The 19,487-nt window shown below is 45.5% G+C and overlaps 1 protein-coding gene across 8 annotated transcripts in view; it reads right to left on the reverse strand.

The window, feature by feature from the left end:
• Positions 1-4,617: 4,617 nt before the first annotated feature.
• Positions 4,618-19,487, reverse strand: part of mef2d (myocyte enhancer factor 2d) — a 74,215-nt gene continuing 59,345 nt past the window's right edge. For 3 of the 8 annotated variants that reach the window (XM_030369496.1, XM_030369500.1, XM_030369502.1), the window contains 7 exons: positions 15,465-15,643; positions 15,150-15,179; positions 12,746-12,863; positions 11,418-11,601; positions 10,676-10,744; positions 7,707-7,757; positions 4,618-5,199 (listed from right to left, as the gene is read on the reverse strand). In XM_030369496.1, the coding sequence (XP_030225356.1) occupies positions 4,767-5,199; positions 7,707-7,757; positions 10,676-10,744; positions 11,418-11,601; positions 12,746-12,863; positions 15,150-15,179; positions 15,465-15,643 (1,064 nt within the window). In that variant the 3' untranslated portion in view covers positions 4,618-4,766. The remainder of the gene's footprint in view (positions 5,200-7,706; positions 7,758-10,675; positions 10,745-11,417; positions 11,602-12,745; positions 12,864-15,149; positions 15,180-15,464; positions 15,644-19,487) is intronic. The other 5 variants (XM_030369498.1, XM_030369501.1, XM_030369503.1 and 2 more) reach the window with 3 other exon arrangements.

Below are 19,487 nucleotides of genomic sequence, written 5' to 3' on the forward strand. Positions count from 1 at the left end.
TGCATCTAAAAGGATAATATAATAAAACTTCATTTGTATCATTTGATATACTGGCAGAAAATTAACAGAAATGCTAAACTGAACTCAACAGTCAAGTTCCATGGGCAAGAAAAGTGGGAACTGGTGGGCATTATCAAAATGTTAGAGCCCCTCCCTGTGGTCAATATAAGTAATGCATGTCTAACCATTAAATATGGATAAAATGTTACAAATCACACATAATCAAACATCGCTTTAGGTCAACTTGTCTATTTAATATATAAAATACGGTAAAACATACGCAAAAGGGTAGGGTAAAATAGGACCAATGGATACTTTGGTACAATAACAAACACTTTTTTTTGTAAAAGCAGTATAGAATTTGTAATAACATATCAGTGCATACTTTATTTATGAAAATATACACAAGTTGTATATCATTCTCCAAAAACAAAACAAAAAATATCTTTACAACAAAGAAAAAGCCGACTAGCCGAACACAATATATTAGCTATAATTTATTTAAAAGTTTCAAATTCTTTTGTCTTCTCAAATCTATTTGTGTGGTGTACGGGTGTGTCTGTTATGTGTGTGTAACGTATGTGATATTACATTTGATGTTCTAAAACATGACTCATTCTTAACTCTTAACTCTCATTGAACACCCATGCATTGACATCATTGTGTCTGGTCGGAAATAAATATGATGTGTTGTGTCGCGCGCCCAACCCCTGCCACCGAGTGTAGTCTAGTTGGTACATCGAAGTAAAAAATTGCAGCATCAAACTGGTCAACTAAATCAAACTTGTATTTAGCGCCTATGTCCATAGCCACACAAGCACTAATATCACAACAGTTGTGTTGTTTGTTTCATGACATTAAAAAATAAAACAAAAATCGTGCAATATTAGTAACACCCATATAAAAGAAAAACCAAACAGAAAAGATAACAGAAACGAAAAATATATTTATCTAAATCTTTGATAATTAAAAAAAGAAAATAACTTAAAATAATACAAGAAGTCTAACCTACACAAAAAAAAAGAAGAAATATTAAATAAACTTGTCAATACCATGACAATTTACCAACAGTGATGGGTGGGATATTGATAATATTGGTAGTTATTAATAAGAATAAAATAATATGTATCACTTATCTGAGAACAATTAGAATCAAAACAGACTAGATAGAACCGTCTTCACCACAAGTTAACACTGGAAAGTGAGCAAAGACTTTTAAACATCATTATACATGAGGAAATACTTTAGACGGTCAGCCTGAACTGAAGATTGTCTTTTCTTACTCTGCAATTAGAGCGACCCCTAGTGTTGTTTTTAGAAACGTGCCAGGGCTTTGTGCAACACCTCGCTTGGGCTTACAGCGTTCCCTAGCATCACCAACTAAATTACACCTTAGCTGTGTCCGTTTTGTAACAGAGGCCGTTCTCGCCTCATTTCAACAAGACCACGTCTTGAGTTTCCAACTAGAGCCAGGCTACCACTTCCAAAAAAACGTTGGTGGGAGTCAAAATATATATGTATCTTTTTTTGATCAAAGCTCTGGGCAAAGAAGCCTAACAGTCAAAGTTTGCCTTTCCAAACTGGGCATAATTAATTAATCTGTCAATCAGACGGTAGGCTACACTCATATAGACTTAAGAGTGAGAGTCTCAGTGTGTATGAGTGAGTGAGTAAATTAAATAGAGAGAGAGCGAGAGACAGAAACAGAGATAGAGAGAGTTATGTGGAGTTATAAGAACAACATCTGGGGTGAGAGAGGCTCAAACCGATTATCCAGGGAGTAATATATAGCGGGGGGGTGGGGGGAGTTGATGGAGTAATGACTAATGAGTTGGTGTTGATTTTGGTGGTCTGGGATACAACCCCAAAAGCAATCAGTGAGTGAGAGCTCCAGATACAAAATATCTATGTGATCAAAAAATAATCAGCCACAACATAAGTAACAAAACCCCTAGATAAAAAAAAAGAGTAAAAAATCGGAGTAAACTCCAATTTTCTGGACGTAGAAACTAGATATGTTTGTCTTTGTGAGTGTGTGTGTGTGTGTGTGTGTATGTGTGTGTTTGTGTGTCACTTAAGGATTAGGCTGGCAGACAGTGTCAGCTTGAGGCGAGACGCATTTCCAATGAGAAGGAATCCATTTTGTCATAAAGTTGGGTATTCGGGGAGGTAGTGTTGGTCATTAAAGGATCAGGATCTACTCTGAGTACCTCTGGCTTAGCGACAAACCCATCCCCATTGATGCCTCCGGAGCTTTTAACAAGCAGATGGATCTGCTTGGCTCCAAGACAAAGTGCTTTTGAGGGTAGAAAAAAAGATTATGAAAACTAGTATAAACCAAAAAACTTGCACTTTTGACCGTCTAAACCCCTCCTCCACCCACAAAAATTACAAATAAAATCACATTACTCCTACATTCACAAAAAGTGACATCCTTCATAGTCAACAAACCTGACTAGTAGTGATATAATGTTCTTCCTTTTTTTAGTTGGCTCCTCTGAATCTAAAAGTACAAGTGACCAGCGAAAGGTGAAAGGTTATCTATGTACATTACATGGCTTTAATTCATTATACACTCTGCAACTACGCATCTGACACTTCCTCAAAATGGGACTTATTTATATTCATATATAAATTGAAAAGTTGTATCAATGTGTGTCCAAATGTGTGTGTTTGTTAGTCAGTAGGGTGTCTGGGGACATCGTGGTGTGGGTGTGGGGTGTGGGCGGGGTTAAAGTGCGCTCCATCAGTGACAGAGGACCTGGCCTTGTTCACTCAAAAACAGTTGAGTTTCCATGGTGACGCCTCATCCTCAGTTCTCCCATCCTGCCACTATTGCCCCCTCTGCTGGCCTGGCGCCACAACACATTACACCAGATATATACACAGAAAGACTTGCTGAGTCTCCGGCAGAATATATATATATATATATATATATATATATATAAATATATATATATACACACATACATATATGTATATATATAAATAAAGGTTTAATACATTCCCATTGGTCTACTAATGAAGGGTAGTCTCCTAGCTGCTCACCACCTTAATTACTTACATGCACATTTCTTAAAATGTACTTGTATATATACATATATATATATATATATATACTGTATATATATTCAGATATATACTTTGTTTCATTTCAGATATCGACCATTTCCTGTTTAGACCTTACGTCATTGGACACACTATGCGCTTTGAACAGTACGATGTAACATGACATTTTAGGAAAACTGCCAGCTAGGAAGAAATGGGTGCACACCCTCACACACCCACACAACCTGCTCATCCTGCTCGGCTAGATAAGTGAAAATATCCCTGATTATGTATCTATACAAGCTATGCAAGATGTATAGTCTTCTATTTAAGTCTTCTTTTCCATGACAACCATTTTTATCTTTACAGTTAACTTACATGGTTCCGATTGCTGATTGGACGGTGGCCGGAGAGGGGAGGCGGGTCGTCTGGCAAACGTACAAGTCAACTCCCGAGATGGGCGAAGTCAGGATCCCAGCATCATTTAGTGTCTTCATATACTCCAAACCAAAACGAAAAACATCACAACACCATCAAGTCACACAAAAAAAAAGGAAACATGCTCAAAACCAAAAACGAATGAGGAAACGCCCCCCAACAAAAAACAAAAGCAAATCCTACACAACAGCAACGTCCTGGCGAGGTGGTGGTGGTGAATGATCACATCCACATGGTTGATGGGTACACACACACACACACACACACACACACACGCACAACAGACGTGGTCGGCTTGCGTTGGAGGTTAAAGGTGTGTGTTTGAGACACATACGCACAGACACACACACAAACTGGGCAAACAGATAAGGGCAAGGGGGCGGTCTAAGGCCAGCCAACACATCTGTGGGGGTCAAAAGTTTACCAGCACGGGCCTCTGGAGAGCAGGTGCTACACCATGGGAGGGGGGGATTGGGGGTCTTTGGGGGAACCTCCGCTTGCTGGTTGGACGGGCTGGACTTCAACCCTCGCCACCGGAGCCTACCCCCACGTCAGGATCCAGGGTGGGATTCTTCTGGTTAGTTTTTGGTGAGTCGGGTGTGTTTTCTTAATGGATAGTATAAAAGCTACCTGGCGTAAGAGCAAGGCCTGTCGAATGTCTCTCTCTCGTGCTCTCTCTCTCTCTCTCTCTTCATCTCTCGCTCGATGTCTCTCTCGAAGGATAAATTAAAAAATAAACCTTTCAGGTGGATTGATATACAGTCTATGTCATCCCTGGTTTGCGGTGGCTCACCCCCGAATACATGTGTTTGTGTTTGTTTGTGTGTGTTTGTGTGTGTGCGTGTGTGTAAAGTGGGAGAGGGACGAAAGAGTACACAAAAGAGTAAACTACAGCACATATGTAAGCACGCACATTGTCCCAGAAAACCAACACGAGTACAAGTGTGCACCGCTGTCCGCGCGTTTGATATGAGCGAGTGTGTGTGACTGCGTGCGTGCGTCTGTGTGTTTGTGTGTGCGCGTGAGTGAGCGTGTGTCGGTGTGAGGTCAGTGTGTCCTGTGTGTGACAGCAGATGTGCAGCGAGACGGCAGGTCTATAGGTGTGTGTGCAGAAGGGTGGGGTGGGGTCAGGAAGCGTTGGGAGCTGGGGGGTCGGGGAGGGGGTGGGGGGGGGGGCATGTACACGATGCCTTGAGCAGGCCACACGTCTCCCTCCTTCATCCTTCCTCCTTCATCCGTCCATCCATCCGTCCGTGCGTCTGCGGCGGGGGGCCACCGCTCTATGTCACCCAGGACTCCAGTCTCATCCTCTTGACGTTGGCCCCGTCCTGCTCCTGGGGGTCCGCCGACGAGGGCCGCAGGAGGACCATGGTGTGCTGCTGCTGCTGTTGCTGCTGCTGCTGCTGCTGCTGCTGCTGCTGAAGGGCCCCCTGCTGGTGGTGGAAGTCCAGGGGCCCCCCTCGGGCCCCGTCGTCCCGGTCGCTGCCGCCGTCGTACGAGCTGGCGTTGCTGCTGAGGCTGTTGACGGGCGAGCGGCCCTGGGCCCCGGGCTCCAGCCGGAGGGCCCCGGGGTAGATGGACGAGCCCAGGCCGCTGCCGCCGCCGCCGCCGCCGCCGTGGTCACGGTTGGGCGAGACGGGCTCCGACTTGATGTTCACACTCTGGTTGGTGTTGACGGTGAGCGTGGCACCCTGAGGTAGGTGACCCACCGGCCTGGGGGAGGAGGGGGAGGGGGAGAGAGAGAGAGAGAGAGAGAGAGAGAGAGAGAGAGAGAGAGAGAGAGAGAGAGAGAGAGAGAGAGAGAGAGAGAGAGACAGAGAGAGACATTGATTATTATTACGATTTTTTATATGCTTTGGCAATGTAAACGTGCGTTCCCCATGACAATAACACCATTTTAATTCAACTGCGATAAGGGGAAGAGAGAGAGAGATAGAGATCGAGAGAGAGAAAGGAGAGACGGAATAGAAATACAAACTGCGACGACATCTAGCGAATGAAAAAGGACAAACCCTTCTTTGTTTGAGTGCTACGTAACCAAATGTAAAAGTATGTCACCAATTAGATGCAATATTCATCCTCCTAGGTTCCCATTAAGGGGAGCCGACCTGCATTAATCTAGCAGCCGGTAACTGCATTACATCCCGAGCCTCATTAAATGACAAACTCTTAACAGATGAGGTGGTGGCTGATGAAAGTCCCCTCCAGACTAGAGAGTGGAGAATGGAGCGGGCTAAGCAGCGGGGATCCTCCAGCGCTCTCTCCCAAAGACACACACACACACACACACACACACAGACACACACAGGCAGGTATTAATGACCCAAGCCAAGCTGCGACGACTGCACCGCACCCACAGCAGCGATGGCAGCAGTACAACGCGGACACGGGGGCAGACGTGTGCAGACAATCAGCAGCTCACAGGTGATCACTGGCTGTTGTGAAGCCACGGGACATCGATGTGGGAGGGTTGTTTGGCTTCCGTGCCATGGGGCAGGGGGGGGGGGGGGGGGGGGGCGACGACTTCAAAGCGCTGTTTTCCGTCTGTACTAGTGCTCAAAAATCTGTCCTTCCACCCCTAATACCCTTCGTTTCAGTTAATGCCCCCCCTCTCTCTTTCTCTCTCTCGCTCTGTGCCCAGAGCACTTTAGCCAGCCACCTACCGTCTGGGTCACAATCATACATCAGCGCTTTCACAAACCCTGTTACTCCCGGTTACACACTACAGGGCACCGCAGGCACTCTCCAACTCAGCCACTTCGTAGACACTTTTCTTTTAAAGACTTGTTTGGATTTTTGTCCACCTGCCGCCAGGTCTCAGAACCTCCCCCGAGCCCCACACACACACACGCTAATCCTAGCCTGCATTGAACCACCCACCCCTCATCTACAAGGTCCCCCCCCCCCCCCCCCCCCCGCTTCTGGTGGGAGTCACGCTGCCCCCGACAACTGTAATGGACTCTGGGAGCCATCCTGACCTGACGATGTCTCTGTCTTTCTCTGTCTGTCGCTCTCTCTCTCTCAGCCTGACACAGGGATAAAATTTGAATTTGAATCTCCCAATTACAGCACAGAGACCCCTTAGGACATGTTCTGATAGGGCAGATCAGGAACACGTCCACAACCACTCCAACTCTGCATCAATTACCGTCCCGACCGGGAGAGAGAGACAGTTTAACACCCAATTTCACCAGCCACTAAATTGCTCTCTCGGTCTCTCTCTCAGTCGTTGACTGCATATGCATAGATATAGCTATATATATCTATACACACACACACACAGACGCCACACACACACACACACACACACACACACACACACACACACACACACACACACACACACACACACACACACACACACACACACACACACAGACACAGCCAGAGTCCCCTGACGTCGGGCCGGGTTGTGTGTCGCTGTGTGCGCCCACTTCATCAGCAGTGATCTGTGTGTTGTTCTCTGCCAGCGGCAGGTAGATGAGTTATGGTGCCACGGGGGTGTCGTTACCATGGCGAGGGGGAGGGAGGGGGGGAGGGAGGGTGGGGGTGAAAACACTGGAGTCAGCAGCCGGGGTGACAGTGATGAAGGCAGGAGCAGCGGGCTAGCCGTGAGCGCTAACGCAGCAGCTAGAGGCAGACAGTTGGGTGCAGCGCGCCGCGGTAGGCTACGACTCCCCCCCCCCCTTAAGCGCTCTGCTTCCGGTGATGGGGGGGGGAGGGGGGGAGTGGGTGGGTTGTAATGGACGATGTCATTGCAAAACCAGAGTTGAAAAGTCAGACGCTTTGGCTTCATTAGCATTGTTGGTGTTACGCGTTACTAAGGGTTTTGTAAATAAAATCTCAGAATGTTGATGAGAGGGAAACATGGTTCTGGTACTTCGCACACATGTTTAAATATACATGCTTTTTTTGGGGGATACATTCTTGCTACGGATTTTTTTTAATAATGCTTGTGATTAGAAAAGAGTTGATGCAGTAGTTTTGCCTTACTAACGGTTCACTGACAAAACTTTTGGTTTCGACCTGACATGGCAGGAAGCAAGGGAGTTCCATAGATGAAGGAGACTATTTCAGGCAGCACAGCGTGCAGACAGGTAATCAAAAGGTGAGAGGTTGGAAAGAGAGAGAGAGGGATAGCGAGACAAAGAGATATAAAGATATATATATAGAGACAAAGATAGGTAGATAGAGAGCGAGAGAGCGAGAAAGTACAGTACCAGCAGAGACCCTCCTCCCTGCCAAAGAGCAAGTTGGACTGAGAGGCCAAGCTGTGGAGGCAGTAGAGAAAGAGACAGCACTCCTGAAAACACTGACAGAGGAAGTAGAACAGACTGAAACAGGAAGTAGAACAGACTGACACAGGAAGTGGACGGACTGAAACTGTAAATACGATCCGATTGCACACATAACACTCGTCCACTAAACTATAAGCATTAAACTAGGATGAATGTGCAAAGGTTATGGATCTGTAATCCTTTAAAAATAGTTATGGTGCTTAAGAAATGTAAAGTTAGTTACAATGATTACAAACATTTTATCGGTAATTAGAAATGAGCAGCAGTTAAGCATTAGTAATTAAAAGACATGGCTTCCAAGGTGTCAATCTGTTTTAGGCCACTTGCTTACCCACCAGGTTGCAAACGGGTTGCCCTAAATAGACAAATAAACCACCGCAACATGTACTCTACATTCCACATACACGTAACATATAGCAAAAGCAGCACAAGTTGGTACAACAGTTGGGCTTCCGCAATACGTTGTCTACATCTACAATAATTTTTGGCAACATATTGATTGCTTTTATCAATGTGCATTTCATCATTTATGAAATGCTTCAACTGAATATAACAAGTACTTTCCTGTGACACTAGAGCAAAGTTATTAAATTGTTATTGTTGCACTAATGTTATAACATGGTACCATGTAACGTGTGACGTTAAGATAATGTAACATGTATGTAATGTAATTTTCCGGCGTATAAAATGGTTATCTGCGTAAAAGACAGCGTTATGACAACAAAAATACATGTTTTGAGTAGATTTATATCAATGCACTTAAAATATTTTGCCTATTTCTGACCCTTTTGGCCTTCTACAGTAGGCTAACGTGTGAAGTTGTTACGTGTATCGTCTGGCGTAACGTGTAACGTTTCACAGAATTTGAGCGTTTCCTGCTGATCGATCCTGCGTATGTTATGCATACGTTATAGTCATAATAATGATGGTGGCATGAGCCAACGCCGACACCAGCACCCTTAATCCTTCCATAGGGCGGTTGGATTAAGAGTCGGTACTAAGTGAACGCGTGTTTTCTGGCCCTGAGCACAATCCACCAGCCCACCACTCAGTGAGCCATTCTTCTCCAATCACCGCGGAGACAGCGGCCAAGGGAACATTGACAGACAGAGACAGCCCGGACAGACGGACGGACAGACGGACTGACAGCCTGATTGACAAGAAGGATAATACCAGCAGCACAACCAGGGAAAAAAACAACCCCGCCCCCCCCCAACCGAAAAATAATTAAAACGACTTACATCGCAACGTGATTATGCGGGGCACAAAAAAAAGAAAGAAAGCAACCCAAAACAAAATCCACATTCATGAGCTCCACAGACGGACTGACAAGGAAGCCGACACACAATCAGAGGAACAACATTGCTGCCAGAGAGATGTCCTCCTGCCGCTGACTCACAAGCCTCTCCCGGCCCTCAAACATCCCGCTCGGCACAAATAAAGACTCCCAGAGAAGCATGGACATCCGCACAACCAATTCCTTATGCCGGTAAACAAATCAAAGCTCAGCTGGGATTTTTCTTCTTCTTCTTTTTTTGGGCGAAGGGCATTTCTCAACGTGACATTTACATTTAGATTGGCGGCCTGCAAAGCCCGGTCAACAGGTGGGCCCGCCAGGGGGGTTTAAACGAGCGCATAACTGCACTGTGACAGGCCACTCCATCCTCTGGGAGAGAGAGTGAGAGAGAGAGAGAGAGAGCGAGAGAGAGAGAGAGAGAGAGAGAGAGAGAGAGAGAGAGAGAGAGAGAGAGAGAGAGAGAGAGGGAGAGAGAGAGAGAGAGAGAGAGAGAGGGAGAGAGAGAGCGAGAGAGAGAGAGAGAGAGAGAGAGAGAGAGAGAGAGAGAGAGAGAGAGAGAGAGAGAGAGAGAGAGCGAGAGGGAGAGAGAGAGCGAGAGAGAGAGAGAGAGAGAGAGAGAGAGAGAGCGAGAGGGTGAGAGAGAGAGAGAGAGAGAGAGAGAGCGAGAGGGAGAGAGAGAGAGAGAGAGAGAGAGAGAGAGAGAGAGAGAGAGAGAGAGAGAGAGAGAGAGAGAGAGAGAGAGAGAGAGAGAGAGAGAGAGAGAAAGGAAAGAAGCACGAAGGAGACTGAAGGAATTTAAGGGAGGTATCTGGTGAGCGAGAGAGAGAGAGAGGGGGGGGATGGAGGGCATTGGAGGGAAGGGTCTGGTGAGAGCGGGGGAGGAACTGTGGGGGGGAGAAAGGTAGGTAAGGGGGTTACGAGCAGCGGGAAAGGGAGCAGAATTGATTCCCTCCCTTGATGTTTCCTGCGGCGGGGTAAGGTGTGGGTGACAGCCATGCTCAGACTCTCCGCCAGGCTTTCCGTCAGCCCCCGTGACGAGGAGCCCTCGCCTGGCCGCCGCGGGCTGCTTGGAAACCGGCGCTCACGGTGTGGGCCCGGTGCTCCCTGGACGGCCCGCACCGCCCCGGTTCTTAGCGACATGTGTTTTGTTTGTTTGTTTTCAAAAACAGACTCGGCGTGCGGTGTGCACTGCACAGGTTTCCAAACACATGTCGTCGTTGTCGGAGCAGGAAGCGCTTAAATGCTGCTTGCTGTCACAGGCAGCATTTAAGATGCATGCACAGCAACCTGCTCCATAACTCGACAGAGTACCACTCCTGTTTTTTCCTTTTTTTTTTGCAATTTATCACTCGCCATGCATCTTAAGCTGTTTCTGATATGAGACTGAAACCTTTAACAAGCAGAAAAGTTTTCGCCTGACAAAACTATGGTTGTAAAAGTTTGCATATATTGCATCAGCCTAACTTTCTCGTTTTGACACGGGCAATTCAGCAGCTTTTGGTTTGGCTTTGTCGGTCGGCAGCAGGCAACACAATACACATCGACAGACAGAAACATGGCAGTGCCCCGTTCAGCACTGAAGGCTAAAAGTCACCTCAGGTTAGCAGCAAAATTGGAGATGCAGTTAACCATCTCCCCGTTCTGTTTCTCTGCACCCCACATGCTGTGGACACAAGAGTGGGGGAGGTTGGGAGGACAAAAGACATTAATTAAAAACCTTGTAGCTATCCTAGCCTAGGCTTCTCCGTAGCCTACACTGGACACAAGTCAGCCCTAGCTTCAATGCTAACAAAGGACCCTATTCTTATACATTGTGGCTAACACGTAAAACTACACTCACATTAAACTACCGTACTCGCAGGTGGGCTAGCAGCCCAGCCTCACTGCAGGAGGCTAAATCAGATGCAAGGGCTTTGAGTGGGATTGTGGTATCAGAGAGAGAGGGAGAGAGCTATCTAGGTCACCATAGAGATGAATCAGCCACAGCTAGGTTGATAGCGCGGCTTGCACAAGAGAGGTGCTTCAAGTAGGTTAGACTGATGTGTTCTGGTTGGCGCGTTATGAAAGATCACACGCACATATGCACACATACAACACGCACGCGTACACACATACACACACATCCTTGGGACTTTATCTTGTAGGGTCTGTTTCTTATGGGAACTATGTCCTATGGGGACTTTTTCTTCTCTATGTTTTGTCCTAAAATGTGGTCACCAATGCCACTTAGAATGCCAATGCTATTAAACTTTTGAGCCTATAAAGCAGACAAGAAATGGAAAATCCAGCTAATTGATATATTGATTGCGTGTGATGATGGTTTAGGGAGAACTTACACCAAGTTGCTGAGCGACGCCAAGCTTATCTGGGACTGTTGTTGTTGTTGTTGTTGTTGTTGCTGTTGCTGTTGTTGCTGGGTGACTGCAGGTTGCTGTTGCCATGCAGCCATGTTGCCAGGCACCAGTCCTGGAGGAGTGAAGGTTTGGAGCGCTGTGAGGTCTGCACTCGTCAGCTGGTACTCTGAGACGCAAAAGATAACCAGAGAGACAGAGAGAGAGACAGAGAGAGAGACATAGAGAGAGAGAGACAGACAGAGAGAGAGAGAGAGAGAGAGAGAGAGAGAGAGAGAGAGAGAGAGAGAGAGAGAGAGAGAGAGAGAGAGAGAGAGAGAGAGAGAGAGAGACAAAAAGAGAGTGATAGATGGATACAGAGACAGAGAGAGAGATACAGGGAAAGAGAGAAAGAAAGGAAAACAGGAGGACAGAGAATGAGAGAACAACAAAGAGCAGAGAGGAGAAGAGAAAAGCAGAGAGAAAGAGGGAAGAGGTTGGATTGTTTTACATCATACAACTTTCTGGTGCATCAATATTAATTGGCGCTAATCCATATTTATGGGTCTTTTGAAGTTGAAACATTTCACAAGCTTTTCCATAATGAACAAAGTGAATATTCATCACAGCTTGGGTGGGTGGGGGGTTAGGGGGGACCATGCTGTGGTGTGTGTCCAAGGTTCCGTTCATGGTAGCCAAGGAACAGATTACAGGAGAGCATTTAGCCTTCACTTGTTTTGATGTGGCTTCTCCCTCAAGTCTCCTTTTCCAGACATATAAACATGTGACTAAGGAAATAAACATCGGCCAGCACCAAAAAGCGCCTGGTCAATGGGCTGACAACAGTACCCGGCCAGAGATTACCAGATGATCAGATGAGGATCATTAAGTGGTTGAATGGGCCTGACCAGTCAATAGGAAAGCAGGGTTTCCCATTGATGTATCAGACCGTGGCATCCTGGCACAGTCTAACTTTGACTGACACAGTCTCCCAGTCTCAAAACAACTGAGTGTAGGTAAAACTTCCCATTTTACCACATTTTCCAATTGCTGAGACTCTGGTCATACAATTGAATTAATCTTTTAAAAGTAGATATCAGTTGAGGACCCTTTGTGTAGGCCCACCAGCAATTTGTTGTGAAATGTTTTTTCTATGTTCATCTTAAACACTTATGACAGATGTTGATAATCACAAATATGGTAGCGTGATGACGTGTTAACACTTTTGGTTAAAATATATTTTTTTGGAGACATAAGTAGTTTGGTTAGATTGAAAATGAATTTGGCTTCTAAGTTGTCCTCAAGTTTTGTAGGTAGGCCCTAGACCAACTCACCCGTGTTGTAGGCTGTCTGCATGCCTGAGAAGGGGGCTAGCAGACTGGGCGTTGCCACGGAGACCACGGGCGTGGTGAGAGACTGTCCCACCTGGGAGCTGCCTAAGCGCTGGCCGTTCTGGAACACAGAAGGGAGTGCAGGAAGTGATGTCAAGCTGCTGATAAGCATACAGAGACAGGGCCAGGAGTAGGCATGTTTCAACAGCGGGGGCGGTTCCATTTTTCAACTGAATACATAAAGAATTTCTTTCCAAACTCTTTTCAGAGTTTTCTTGAAAAAAGGAGGGGAAAATGGCAGGGTCAACCACATGTGGGACTTCAGCTTGTTGCTACAGCATTATGGCTGATGGTCGAGAGAAAAAAAAGAGTTTGGGAACAATCCTCCTTATTTTGACCTTGTAAGGCATGAGTGTAGGAATTTACAGCACATGACTTCATCCATTTTCAACAGTAACAGTGTTCATGGCTGGCCGAGCGCGGACCTGCGCTCTCTCTTTGCTGACACAGAACTCTACTTGAATCAGCACAAGGAATGTAACAGCTTTTGAAATGTTACACAAATGCACTTACTGGAAGTTTCTTTGAAAGTAAGATTACATTATTACTGTATGAATCTGTTCATTCGTTATGTTACTGATAACATAAATGTAACGCTAGTTAATCCTGGAAAGAGGTCTTCTATCATCGCCGACATAGTCAACAACTATGCCATTTTGCGATTGTTGCTTAATTAAGTCGTAATTTAGAGAAAAAAAAAAAAAAAAAAGTTAAATCCTGTGGTTTTGTTAAATGTAGTAGTATTTGTCCTGTGACAATGAATAAATGGACTGTTATCACTGACAGTAAGTGTTTATTGGTTCCAAGCGCTAATTGCTAAAAGCTAACAGCTAACTTCATTCCAGGTAGCATCCCAGACCCCTCCTGGTACAATTAGCCCCTTCTCCACGGGGGTCTTTCTCCCTTCCCTTCCCCTTCTTCACAGCAACATCTATGCTTAAGATGAAATGAAACAGTCACGTCGCCATCAGCCTTGTTGGCAAGGCAACGCGGTCGCCTGTGGCCAGGTGCCTGGTGCGTGCTGTGGCGTGGTAATGGAAGCTTCTTGAACGTCATGCTGACAAAGAGATGCATGCATCGACCTGACCGACAGTGGTCTGTGTGGGTGGAGGGTGGGGGGTTGCAATGAGGGAGTGTTCATGCTGGGAGAGTGTGATCGTTGTGTGTTTGTGTGTATGTGTGTGTGTGTGTGTGTGTGTGTACAAGTACAATTAGGCAAGGTAAGGAAACCCGGCATGAACAATATATAATGTGTATTCAGCTATTGTCTGTGTACCTTATGTGACGCAGGTGAAATAAGCCTTTTTGCCAACATTGTTTTTTTTAGGTCTATGAGGCAGGTCTGCAGTATTTTGTGGACATTCGGTCGATGCTGTGGAAATAATTGAAAAAGTCCCCTAAAAAACGCACATGGTTGCGGTTGCGAGGTTTGTGTCGCAACTTTACCTCGATCATGTGGTGTGTAAGGCGTCTGCTTTTTTAGCAATGGAATATTAATAATGTTCACAACGTGTGTGTGTTTGTGTGTGTGTGTTTGTGTATGGGATTGTATGCATGTATGTTGGAGCCTGTGTGTGCGAGTGTGTGTGTCGGAGAGCTAGCCATAGCTAGCCATCAAGGCATGAAGTTAACCCTGTATCCTTGTATCCTCCTCTTTTTGGGTCACCGACTTCATGCCATGCTGCGTTACAACACCACCACAACCAACCCAACCTCATTGTCGTCACACCCAACCATGCACATGCTTTGTCTCCTCCAGCCAATCTGATTCAGGCTGCTGGGTCACCGAAAGCCCGCCCTCTCTATGACATGTCATTTATCTCGGCCGTGTGTGATTGTAGGATTGTGTATTTCTGTTTTGTTTGAATCAAACTGGTTTGACTGGGCTGCAAAGGAACTTAAAACAATGTGTCAAGAACATAACAATATCCAATACAAGACCTGAAGAACCTTGCTAGATGGTTAGCATTGCGCTCATCGGCTCAGCCAAACCAGAAACCTCAGTTCCTTTTGGTCCACCGGAAGACAGTAATAGTCTTATGTGGCGACAATGGTTGTCGCAAGCCGTTAGTCAGACGACACCTAGCTACCACTCTGCTGTCTGGCAGTGAAGAAACTAGCGCTCCGGTGGGAAAGCTAGCACTGCATATCAAAGTCAATCCCGAGTGAACGTGTTTCTTTGTGTTTGATAGGGCGTGTGTCTGTGTGTGGATGGGGTGTGTGTGGGTGTGTGTGTGTGCCCTGCGGAACCACACCCGTCATGCCAGTGGGCGCGATCACACTGCATGCGCGAGACCTAGCATACGCCACGCGCGGCTCGGAGAACTAGCAGTCTGTTCTTATTCACCTCACTCACCAACTCCAGTTCCTCCTCTGTCTGCCATAGGTCGGGGTTCAAGGGTCGAGGGGGGGTAAGGATAAGAGAAGAGGACGACCAGTTTAATATTTAAAAGACACAAAAACATTGTTGGAACATCCTTGGTGAGAAGTCACTCATGTGACGGAGGAGCTCCGACCAGAGCCACAGCCGCCGTCAGTCTAACCAGTAGAGGGCGTAGTAGTGTGTAGCGTTGCAGAGTGGTGTCCCAGTATGATAAACAGGGTTCTCGTTTCTTAGGATCTACTTTGTCCCGAGGAGGGTGCCGTACACGTAGTCACTCACCAGCTGCATGAGGCCTTTGGCCCCCTGCGAGGTGATGACCCGCAGGTCCGGCTTGCGGTTGCCGACCATCTGATGGTTGGGCGGGGACGGGGACTTGGCCGGAACTACTTTCCCCAAGCTGTTGCCATTGGAGATAGTGAGGAGTCCCGGGGAGGCTCTGGCACTGATGTATCCATTCGCTGGAGATGGAGAGAGAGATAGAGAGGTTTAGAGAGAGAAAGGTAGAGAGAGGTAGAGAGGTTAAAAGAGAGAGAGAGAGAGAGAGAGAGAGAGAGAGAGAGAGAGAGAGAGGGAGAGACAGTCAGAGCGAGGGAAAGAAATTATAGCAAGTTTAGACCATCGGGACTAATAGGTGTGTGACTGCCAGTGTGTATTAAAACATCTGATTAATTACATTTGCACAAAGGTTTCCCCTTGTATTAACAGCATGTGTGGGCAACACCTCAATTACAATAAGTCCTTGTCAGGCAAGTGTTTACTTTGCATTGTCTGTGTTTGTGTGTTTGCCTGCTGGGTCTGCCTGCATGCATGTTTAGCTGGGCCGTGACATACATGATGCCCCGGGGCTCCCGGGCCAACCAATGTTTGGCCACAGTCAGGAGTTGGCAGCGACCAGGTGTCACTCATCTGGCCAACTCTCTTCTACAAAATTTCGCCGCGAAAACGCTACACTGACTTCTCGCTACTCCTACCACAGTCAAATCCTTTGTATCCACAGGTTCAGGGTAGCGTTTTGAACACATGCGAAACGCACATTTCTTGTCGCGTTGTGCCGGCGAAATGCACACTTCTTGGACCCCTGCATAACTGCTTGCAGTTCTATTTAGTTTTTTTTGCTTTTATTCTTTATAAAAGGTAAAAACGTATTAATACTGTTACGTCTTTATTTATTTATCGCTCGTACTGTGTATGTTCTTTCCCTTCTCTCAGCTAATTTCTCCCTTCAAGGAAAGGACACATAGACACACACAGAGACAGAGAAAGAGAGACTTAGAGACAATGTATAGAAGCACTATAACGTGTCAGACTGTCAATGTTTGTAATGTTTGTAATACGTGTAATGTCATTTCTACGGAGACGGGTAAAGACAAGGCATTCTATGTCCCAGGAAATGGTTTCATTAACTCAACCCGATCCCGACCATGACCACATTATCTTAGATTGTAGCCTCACTTGAGTTGGTGGAACGAAACACAGACGAAAAGGCCAACACAGGCAGACAGATAGTCATTCGGAAACAGACAGACAGATAAACAGGCAGACAGATGGACCGTCAGACAGACTCGTCAATGCCTGTGGCTCAAAAGAGAAATGGGGACTTTCCCGGCGCTTTGCACACACACACACACACACACACACACACACACACACACACACACACACACACACACACACACACACACACACACACACACACACACACACACACACACACACACACACACACACACACACACCCTGGGGACAGGCAGGGGCTGTTGTGATAGAAGATAACAGCTCCCTATGACGTTGCCTCCAGACGACAGGGGCATTTGACTCTGCTTCATCTCACTCAAACACACACACACAGACACACACGCAGGCACACGTACACACACAAACACACAGACAACACACACTAAAATAAGTCACAAATGCATATCCAGAGACGTATTCCAAAAATAATGGGGGGGTGGGTGCATAGGCTTGTAAGTCTATTTGTGTCTGGTGATTGATATGAATGTGCATATCAATTAATAATACTATTAAAGTGTTATCATTGTGATTAGGACTTTTTTATATGAATATGTGCTGTATGCTGAAAATTATTGATGTTATGTAGAATCTTTGATTTAACGTGAACTCATAATACAAAACTCAATAGATCTGAGCTGATATATACATTCTACATGGATGTAACACAGAAGTATTGAAACAGAAATTGTTGTGTTGTTTTGTGTGTGTATGGTGTGTGGTATTGATATGGATCCCTTACCATGTTACCTGGTAATTTTTTACACATGTGCCTGTATGTGTGTGTTCGTGTGTGTGTGTGTGTGTGTGTGTGTGTGTGTGTGTGTGTGTGTGTGTGTGTGTGTGTGTGTGTACATGTGCACCTTTCTATGTCTGGGATTGCACAAAGAGCACACAAACACGCACCTCAATCCCGTTAGAGGAATTACTGTTACTGGAAGGACAAGCAGATGGGCCCCCATGGAGTTTTTGAATGTGTGAGATGGAGAAGGAAAAATACAGAGCGAGAGACAGATACAAACAAACAGAGGGAGAGACAGAGGCCGAGAGAGACAAAGATACAGAGAGACATAGAGAGTGAAAGAAAGAGACACAGCGAGACAGGGAGAGAGACACAGCGAGACAGGGAGAGGGACAAAGAGCGATTGAGAGAAAGAGACAGAGACAGAGACGCAGAGAGAGATTATTTTGATTTATGGTGTGTGTTGGTGTCAATGTGGCTTGAGGTGTTTACACCCAACACCAGACATACAGATGAAACTAAAGGAATGGAATCTGCTGGTGGGTATGTGTGTGTGAGGCTGTGTGTGTGTAACTGTGAACAGGTTCCACTGCAGTATGTGTATACTTGTTGTTTCTTGTGATCATATCTTGTATTAGTTCAGATTTGTATTTGTACGTGTGTGGAAACATTATTGTGTAACATAACGTGTTCATGTGTGTGTTCATGGGTGTGTGTGTGTTTCTCTGTGTGTTAGGGCTGCTCGATAATGGAAAAATCATAATCACGATTATTTTGGTCAATATTGAAATAACGCTTATTCAAACGATTATTTTTTAGTTTGAAAACATGATGTATTTATTCAGCATGTCTCACCCAAAAAACACTTTGTAACTGAGAACTTTGAAATTTGCCTTAAAAAAATACACAAAATGGTAAAAAAGAAACTGTTCAAATCTAATATAATGTACCTATATGTATCCAGCTGTTCTGCACTTGCTATAAAACATTTGATAAAAAGTTTTTTTTTAAAATAATAATATTAATCGAAAACTCAATTATATTCGTTTTGTGATCGTTTGACGCTAAAATCGAAATTGCGATCAAAATTTGAATAATCGTGTCATTGCGAGCGTCATTGCGAGCGTATATGTGAACATGTATCTGTGTGCGTGCAATCATGTGCTTGTGAGTGTGTGTGAGTAGGTGCGCATGTGTGGGTGTGCATGTGTGTTCCTCTATGTCAACTGTGTGCGTGCGTGCTGTCTCCTATTACAGTTGGGCCTGGTGTGGGAATGTGAGGAATGCCGGGTGACGTCAATGGTGACATTCCCTGATCCGCGGGCTCTCTGAACACAACAGCTGAGAACGAGGGAGAGGAGGACAGGAGGAGGAGAGAGAGGAGAAGAGGTGGATAGGGGAGGGGAGGCAGGAGGAGCGGGGGAGAAGGGGAGAAGGAGAGCAGCGAGGGGAAGGGACAGAAGAGAGGAAGGAAGCAGAGATGAGGGGGAGAGAGGAGAGAAGGAGAAGGACAGCATGGAATGAGGAGAGTAGTGATGAAGATAGGAATAAGGAAATGAATAAAAGGGCACTTAAAGGTTGAATGGAGGAGGACAGGGGACATGGTATGTTGTTTAGTGGGCTTGACCTCAGGAAGTAATGTGGCTACAGAGTGCTCTCCTGAGCAAAGACACAATCTGAACATCATTTCAGATTATTGTATTTACCTTGTATTGCACTGCATTGTCACAAGAACTCTGACTGTTAGTTGTATAATCCTATAATTATGATCATACATTTCCGCCTTTTATCAACATAAGAAATGACAGTATGCCCCTCTATACATGACGCATGGCAATCGTCCCAAAACAGATCAACGAATTGTAATCGTGATAAATATTTCAACCCTGCCTCTCTCTCTCTCTCTCTCTCTCTCTCTCTCTCTCTCTCTCTCTCTCTCTCTCTCTCTCTCTCTATATATATATATATATATATATATATATATATATATATATATATAGATACTATATACTGTATATATATATATATATATATATATATATATATAT

The sequence above is a fragment of the Gadus morhua genome, chromosome 11, assembly GCF_902167405.1.
Source record: "Gadus morhua chromosome 11, gadMor3.0, whole genome shotgun sequence".
Lineage (NCBI taxonomy): Eukaryota > Metazoa > Chordata > Actinopteri > Gadiformes > Gadidae > Gadus > Gadus morhua.